General features: G+C 35.9%; 2 protein-coding genes across 3 annotated transcripts; both read right to left on the reverse strand.

Annotated features, from left to right (window-relative positions):
* Window positions 1–667: 667 nt before the first annotated feature.
* Window positions 668–3,627, reverse strand: LOC136805238 (uncharacterized). Of its 2 annotated transcripts, none has more exons than XM_067061821.1 (2): window positions 2,549–3,627; window positions 668–2,117 (listed from the first exon to the last, which is right to left on the reverse strand). In XM_067061821.1, the coding sequence occupies exon 2, from the start codon at window positions 2,098–2,100 to the stop codon at window positions 913–915; it is 1,188 nt and encodes a 395-aa protein (XP_066917922.1). In that variant the 5' UTR covers window positions 2,101–2,117; window positions 2,549–3,627; the 3' UTR covers window positions 668–912. The 2 variants fall into 2 exon arrangements, with proteins under 2 accessions (XP_066917922.1, XP_066917928.1); XM_067061827.1 differs by having other exon boundaries at window positions 2,379–2,608.
* Window positions 3,628–4,398: 771 nt separating this feature from the next.
* Window positions 4,399–4,872, reverse strand: LOC136805074 (SUMO-conjugating enzyme UBC9-A-like). The gene has a single exon (XM_067061636.1). The coding sequence runs from the start codon at window positions 4,870–4,872 to the stop codon at window positions 4,399–4,401; it is 474 nt and encodes a 157-aa protein (XP_066917737.1).
* Between the last annotated feature and the right edge of the window lie 3,660 nt (window positions 4,873–8,532).

Raw genomic sequence — 8,532 nt, forward strand, 5'->3', positions numbered from 1 at the left:
TTTTATAGAAGTTAAAAGGACTTTAAATGAAGGTATGACTGGTTCATGAAAGACACAAAAATTTGTTCCGGAAATCGGCTCTTAAATCTCATGGCCAATAAGAAAAGCTGGTGCAGCCAACCTTTTAAGCTGTTTTTGGCCCAAATTTGCCCAAAAAAATTTTCCTTAAAAATCTGTTTCCATCACATTTTGGGCATTGTCATTTTGCATCATTGTGCAAAAAATCAGAAAAAAATTATGAGTCAACATTATGAAAAGCTATATTTTCTTATTTGGTTAAAGGGAATTTCCCCAAAATACAAAAATCCGTCTTTTAAGGCGAATAAGAATTTTCCGGGAAAAACCACTTCAGCCATTCTTTAGAGAATCTTGCCCTCCATCTTTGTACAAAAAATCAGAAAAAAGTAATGACAGAATTTTGCACAAAGTCCAAAAAACCCTATTTTTAGGTAGTTTTTGGCCCAAATTTGCCCAAATAAATTTTTTCTCAAAAATCGGGCTCCGTCACGTTCTGGGCATTACCATTTTGCATCATTGTGCAAAAAATCAGAAAAACCTAATGAGCCAATCCTGAGAAAAGCTGGTAACAGACGGACGGACGAACGAACGAACGGACGGACATGGGTTAATTTATAGAACCTCCACCGGGGCACCCGGAGGTAGGTCCAAAAAGTCTATCAATAGAGGTTTGTCGAACATCAATCTTTGACAAGGGAGAAAAAAGCAGCGATCTATGTTTGTAGATATATTTTTCCGTAAACTTTCCTGTACTTATCATATAACATAACAGTAAACCCTATGTTACGAACTTGGTGACCAGACTTTAAATTGTTTAAAATATTGATTCATTTCAGCTCATTCATTTATCCTGAAGTAATGCGAAATGGCGCACATATTGATATTATTTCATATTCACGAAGTATCTTCTTTCACCGAATCCGGTAGAAGGACGAAGTCTCGTTGCTGTCGATAACATTTGCCAAACAAACTCTTACGAAATTTGAAAATACCAAGCATGAAAATCCAAGGGTTCACCAAACAAGTGGAGTATCGGATAAAAAAGATGATAGAAGCAGCCCACTTTTCCGTGTTCGTAAACTCGGTTTTTCGGTCGGTCGTGTAGAGAAGAAAAACGAAGTAAGGGGCGGAGGCGACAGCGTAGAAAATGACTGACACAAGGAAAGCCTGATAAAGATTGCGAGTGTAGCGGAACCACTTTATGGAGACCACCATCTTTTGGTACTCCCCAGCCTTTGGTTTTCCGCGCCAAAGAGGAGACTGCGAATCGATCCTATCAATCTCCACTTCGTTGGTAAAGATCTGCACAGAAATGTTGGCGGTGACGTCATCTTTTGAAATGGTTGAGATGCTATTATGCTTTTGATACAAGTGGTTCATCTCTAAGTTCATTTCTTCTGATTCACCAAAGCAAAGATGAGATTCGGGAGTATGACCAACGTCTGAAATGACTTTTGCAAAGCTTTGGTAACGTGCGTTCGACTTTTTGAGGCTCAAGAAATTGGTGATAAATTTCACGATGCGAAAACCTTTGATGTAATAATATAAGGCGATGCCTGTTGGGATAGCGAATAAAAATACTCGGCTGATTCGGTGCATAATTTCAGCTTCATATGACCATGCCTCTTTGCAATGATGTGTTTGAGAGGAAGGGACATACACGAGGTGCCAAACACCGAACGTCGGTAAAAGAAATACAATACATAAGAGATGTAAACCGATCAATGAAGAGAGAACTTTCCATTTAATCTCTTGGTCCCCTTTCAACTTTTGTGCGATAAACCAGCCGATCACTGCGTACATGAAACCTTGCGAAAATTCGAACAAATCATGTAACGGCGTCACGAAACGGCAAGCAAAGTCACCAAATTGGTAAGGTTCTTGCACCCATGCATCGTGAACGAAGGGAACGGCGAGGATGACGAGGATGAGTTGAACGATGGATTGCGTGAACAACAAACGGTCCACTGATATCTTTAATTGTTGCACCAGCAGGTATAAGATGAAGATCAAGTTGCCGATGAGAGAGATGATGTACAGTGTGGTGTATGCAATGTCCAGCGGTTCATTCAATCCTATCATCTTGACTGGTGAAGAAGCTAAAAGAAGAAGAGAAGCGAGGTGTTGTTATGAGGTGTTATCAACCTCTTTTCCACAAAAAAATGACATTTACACGAGACCATAGAATAAACGCTAAAAGGTTTAAACTTCATACATCAACATTCTCTGGCTTAACGTTGAAGAATTTTTACAAGACGAGGTAATCTGTTAATTAGGCGTTCACCTTAACCGAATTTCTTTATAGAATTAAAATATACAATTTACTGGGCTAACAGTACGATTAATTTCAACACGCCCACTTTTTATAACACAAGAAATTTGTCAACAAAAATGTATAAAGAGACGAACACGAAAAGCATCGAAAAAACTCTCTTTGCAATCAGAAATGAAGTTACCATGGAAAATTTCCCTTCTCATTTATAACGATTAACTATTTAATTAATTTGGAAATTGGAAGCAAAAAAATCACCTTTGATAGCTTGATGTCTCTCTTATACTTGATCGATATCATCAATTATGTGAAGCCAACAACTTTCGCGTCAAATCGTTCCCTTTTTGTCAAGTGAAGTGTTTACAAACGGGGTGAATGATAAACAATCTCTGTTTTCTCAACAAATCTTACAAATTGTTCATGATCGTGTAAACAAGCAGGAAACGTGCACGAGTATTCTGTCTACTTTTCTCTTCCAATGAGACTTGTGATAATACCAATAGCATAGTAACCCGGCTCGCTCGTTGGGTGAAGCAATAATCCATGACAACAGAATTCATGTACTGACAAGCCGTCTGTTCGTTCATTCAGAGTAAAGGTTTTCTTTTCAAGCAGCTGATTTTTTTGCGCCATGAACAGGACTCCATGTTTCAACATAATGTTATCATTTTGGAAGTATGACAATAAAATGGGTACTAATTTCCCTTATCATCAGTTACTACCTGACCAAGGCTAATAAATAAGTAATTGAAAACCACTCATTTCACGCAAGTTATTAAGCAATCAAAAACCAATAGCGATAAACAAATAAGAATTTGAAGCATCTCGTTGAATGACAGAACGAGTTCTTTTACAAGAGATGAAAATGAGCGAGACAAACTTTGAAAATCGAAAGGAGATTTATCTTGTTATAATGTTAGGGTGCTTTCCGCCCGTCTTAACCCACCGCCATCCTGGTTTTCGACTGCAGGAACCTCAGTAAAGAAAAAGTTAAAGAAGAGCATTTATGGTTAGATAGATAGTTGTAAAAGATATTTAGGTCCCAAAAAATCAAATAACGGGTTCCAATAAACAAGCTCGAGCCCCCTCTCTTCCAAAGTGCTCCCGAGCTTAATCAAAATACTCCACGACGAAATAACGTAGGTGGAAGAAAGCTCAATCTTTACGAGCTTCAAGGAAGGTCATTTCAAACAAACCTGAACAAATGATTGAACAAAATTACATTAATCATGACAGCTCATTCCACAAGATAGCCATGCATATCAATGTATCCATAAATTGAAATGCATCTTCACCAATAATCATTATTTTGTGATTCAATTTTTTTATTAATTGCTGAGAAAGAAAGAATATTGAACAAGATTAGTTTCAAATAATAATTTCATTAGCTAAAAATTATAATAGCTCAGGGTCACTCAACGTTGCTGCCTTTTACCGCTCAGAAGGGGTAATAATAAATGCTAATTTCACACCATCATTTCTAACATTTGTACAACTTGATAAAATCGAAACATGTTTTGAATTAAAAAGTGTAAAAAAAGGCTGCTGATTTGTCAATGGGAGGGTGGAAAAGGAAACACAACTGACTGAAAATTAATAAAAAGAATATATTTTCATCTTTTTTTACCCAGAACTTATTCATCACTACCATGACAATATAGAAGGCACTATGCTACAAATTTCAAAGGATTATAGTTCAACAAGAAAATATGATTTTGATTATCTTTCCAACAAACACTTTTAAGAACCACCCATAATTTGTCCCAGAGAAACAGTTTAAGAAGTAATAGATGAATGAAAAATATGGTTAAAATCTACAAAATGATCTGCAAGATAGACCTAATTTCATAAAGTGAACCAATTGAAATTTCTACCATTCCACGAATTTTTAAACAATTTTAAATTAAATAAAAGAAATAAGCAAAAGGGTGAATGTGATGAATCTCCCACTTTTCAGACAGGTACATACCAGACATGCTAGTAATTAGATTTATGAGAAGATATTGATTTTATTTACAAGTTCTTTTTAATGGGATGTTGTTAAATTGTGCTCCATGCACAAACATCACAATTTTAGCTAAAAACTGAAGAAGAACCGAAAGCATGTCTCACTTGGCACCAAACTTCTTAGCTTGGGCTTTCACTCGCTTTTCATATTCTGCTTTGTCTTGACAATATATCGTGTAAGCTTCAGCTTGTGCAGGATCCCGGATATTGGGCGCTATTAATAAATCTTGAATGCCGAGTAAGATTTGTTTGATTGTTATAGCAGGCCTCCAGTCTTTATCTTCATCTAAGAGTGACAAACACACAGTGCCCGACGGATATACATTGGGGTGAAATAGTGGCGGCTCAAACTTGCACTTTGGTGGCGAAGAAGGATAGTCATCTTTGAATAACATTCGTAGAGTGTAAGAGCCTCCTTCCCAAATGGTCCCTTTTTTACCAGGTATTGTGCATTCCCAATTGGTCAAATTCAAAGTTCCATCAGTATTTTTAACAGGTTTTGCAACAAAACCAAATGGATGATCTTTACGCCATGCCTTTCGCTCTTCAGCCAATCTGCCAAGTGCTATACTCATTTTAACTTTTGTTTTCTTAGTACTGAAAGAGTAATTATATTACAAAGTACAGAAAGAAATTTAGATTGTGATTTTAATTTTAGACAAAGATAAATTACTTGTAGTTGCAAAACCACCCTTACCTAGCAATAGAAATTGAAGGTTTGCACAACCTTTCTTTACTCAGGGCTTTTCAAATCTGAAAATAAACCCAATAACCCTAGTGCCAGTAACTTTCAATCAAACCGCTCCAAGGTGAATTGCCAGAAAAAGGAGCACAACATTTTTTGGACCTAACATGAAGCAGTACACCTCTAGTATTTCTTGATATTTTTTAAATCTCATAAATCTTTCAGTTTTGGACATAAATTTTAAAGCTTTTTTGAAACTTGAATACTTGGAGAACTCAAGGTTTTGAAATTAATTCAACAAAAAAAGTGATATTTGTTGAGAGGTTGACAGGCTGGTGTTTTAGATCTAAGGAGCCCCATATAAGATGGAAATCAAACCATGCTAGGTTTTGGGCAAAAACAATCCTTTTAGTAGAGGGCATTTTGTAAAATCGCTCGAATGTTTTGATCAAAGCACTTGTTATACATTTTTGGAAAGTTAAGGGGTAGGGGAATCGAAATTACAATGTTTCCAATTTTTTTTTGGACACTTTGGTGTGATTTTCGGACAAATATGACGGTCTCAGGCAAAAATCATAGGGTTAGAAATTAATGAAAATTTTAGCTCGAGAAAACGGAGACCTGTTGTATATTTTTGGAAAGCTCTCAAAAAATTAAGATTAGAGATATATTGCAAGTATAGGTGATTTCTGTACCTAACTCGAGATATTAACCCTTGAAAACCGTGTTTTCAGCCAGAAACAGCTATTTTGTCCAGTTTTTGCGCTTTTTGAAGCTCAATATCTCGAGTTAGGTACTAAAATCACCTATACTTGCAATATATCTATAATCTTAATTTTTTGAGAGCTTTCCAAAAATATACAACAGATCTCCGTTTTCTTGAGCTAAAATTTTCATTAATTTTTAACCCTATGATTTTTGCCTGAGACCGTCATATTTGTCCGAAAATCACACCAAAGTGTCCGAAAAAAAATTGGAAACATTGTAATTTTGATTCCCCTACCCCTTAGCTTTCCAAAAATGTATAACAAGTGCTTCTAACAAAACATTCGAGTGATTCCAAAAAATCGAACAAAATTCCCCCTACTATTTCTTTTCTGTAAAGATAACTCTATATCTCTTTATAGATAAAATCTAATGAAACCACTTCCACAAATCCAAATTTGGCCAAAATTTGCCTACAGATTTTCTTTTGAAAATAGTCAAATCCTACATTTCAATAAGGAATCACATTTACCAAAAAAAACACCCTATTTTTAGGCATTTTTGGCTCAAATTTGCCCAAAAATTTATGTTTTCAAAAATCAGGCTCATCAGTACTTTTTGCATTTTGGGTAGTGTCATTTTACATCACTGTGCAAAAGAGTATTAATAAACTAGGGTCAATTCCAAGAAAAGCTGGTAACAGATGAACAGACAAACTAATGAAGGGAGGAACAAAGGTTATTAAATTACATACGACTCTTTTGATTTAAATATTTTTCACTCATACTATTGACAGGCCAAGAAATCCTAGAGGCAAAATTCAGCAAAACTGTGTACTTGTGCCAAGTATGTAGACACATTGTTTTAAAAACACATTAACATAAAAATTTAATAGCATGTGAAAATTGATCTTCTACCAAGTTATCATGGTGCTCTTATTTGGAGTCATAGATAAGTTCATTTAAAGATTTTGTTTGATTTTTTTTTTCTTCAGAGGTCTGAGTTTTTTGTCCAAATTTCTGAGTCACTTCAGAATTTTCTGGTCTTAATTCAACTATACATTTAGTGACTTAACATTTTGCAGATTTCTCTGTTGACAAAGATATTTTATTTTTTAATAATTTTTATTTTATATATTTGAATAAACATAGAACCCACACATGAAAAGTACCTTCAGTTCAGAAACTCTGTACGCTACCACTAGACCACAAAGCCACAACCCAACCAAATTCACAATATACTTATAGTGTGTATTTTACAGACCTTTATATAACATATTAACATACCAGGGTTAGCCCAAACCCTAGGGGTACCCCGACTGGGGACTTGAGCCCTATATTTTCCAACCAATGCTTCTCTCAACCCTATTTTGAACCTGACCCTAACTGGTATAAACAATTTTCATCCGTACAGATTGAATAACAAAAAAACCTACTTTCACCTGTACAAGGAAGTCAGCACTGCCTTTTTGGACCTTTCAATCAAATTTTAGTGCAATTTCAGACTTTCAAAAATCAGCTCTTGCCAGCACTGCACCGCACTCATCCCATACACCATACAGTCAAGGAACTCCCTCAATTGTAGTAGGATTTCTTACCACAATTGCACAGTGGTCAAAGCAGTTTTTTTCTGTGAGACGGAAAATTCGTTGTACGTTGATAGAGATATTAGAAGAAACTAGAATGTTACGGGATCAGCGGAAACCTGTTAAAATGGATTATAGCGTTTTTATCAGACCGCAAGCAGCTAGTCAAGGTTAACTCAGCTAAATCAACTACTGACCATGTCATAAGTGGAATTCCTCAAGGAAGCGTACTTGGGCCTCTGCTCTTTGTTATCTACATAAACGATTTGCCAGAAAAGGTAGTCTCCGATGCATTTCTCTTTGCCAACGATACGAAGATAGTGAAAATAATCAATTCTATTAGAGACTCTCTAGTTGTTCAAAAAGATATCTGTGAATCGGAAAAGTGGTCCTGAGATTGGTTACTAAAGTTTCATTCTGACAAATGCCATGTCTTGACTATAGGTAAATTTGCTAATATTAAAGGGATGATCAGATGGTTTGAGATATTTTGCCTATAGATAGCTTCTAGGATTTTAGGAAAAATTTCTAAATTTTTTGGTGTACTTATTTTCCTAACTAAAGTTATACCACTTTGAAATTTTGAACTTTTGCTTGAAAACAATAGAAAAAAGTGTGAAAAGTCCCTGAAAAGTCCCATTTTTCGAGATTTCAAATTGGCATAACTTGAGTTAGGAAAATAAGTACACCGAAAAATTTAGAGGTTTTTCCTAAAATCCTAGAAGCTATCTGCAAGCAAAATATCTCAGACCATCTGATTATCCCTTTAAGCATGCACACAGATACCAACTTGGAGGTAACGAACTTGAACATGTTTTTGAAGAAAAAGACCTAGCCATCTTGATTGACTCTGAATTATCTTTTGAGGAACATATCTCTAGACAAGTCAATAAAGCGAATTCTATCTTAGGAGTCATCCAAAGAAGCTTTAGTGACCTGAGTCCTTCGGCATCTTGCACATTGTATACGACCTTTGTCAGACCGCATCTAGAATATGCACAATCAGTATGGCAGCTGAAATTACGCCGCAGCGTTAATCTGATTGAAGGGGTCCAAAGACGGGCAACAAGACTGATTCCGCAGTATCGTAATCTCCACTATGAGGAGCGTTTACAAAGACTCAAGCTTCCATCTCTTGAGTTTAGAAGACTTTTCTGCGATATGGTCCAAATGTATAAGCATATCCATTTTTATGATCCAAAAACAACTCGGGACAAGCTAGTTAAAAGAACTCGTCCAGCCAGATTTCACGATCACGAA

Source organism: Clytia hemisphaerica, unplaced genomic scaffold (genome assembly GCF_902728285.1).
Source record: "Clytia hemisphaerica strain Z4C2 unplaced genomic scaffold, Clytia hemisphaerica genome assembly, whole genome shotgun sequence".
In the NCBI taxonomy this organism is placed as follows: Eukaryota; Metazoa; Cnidaria; class Hydrozoa; order Leptothecata; family Clytiidae; genus Clytia; species Clytia hemisphaerica.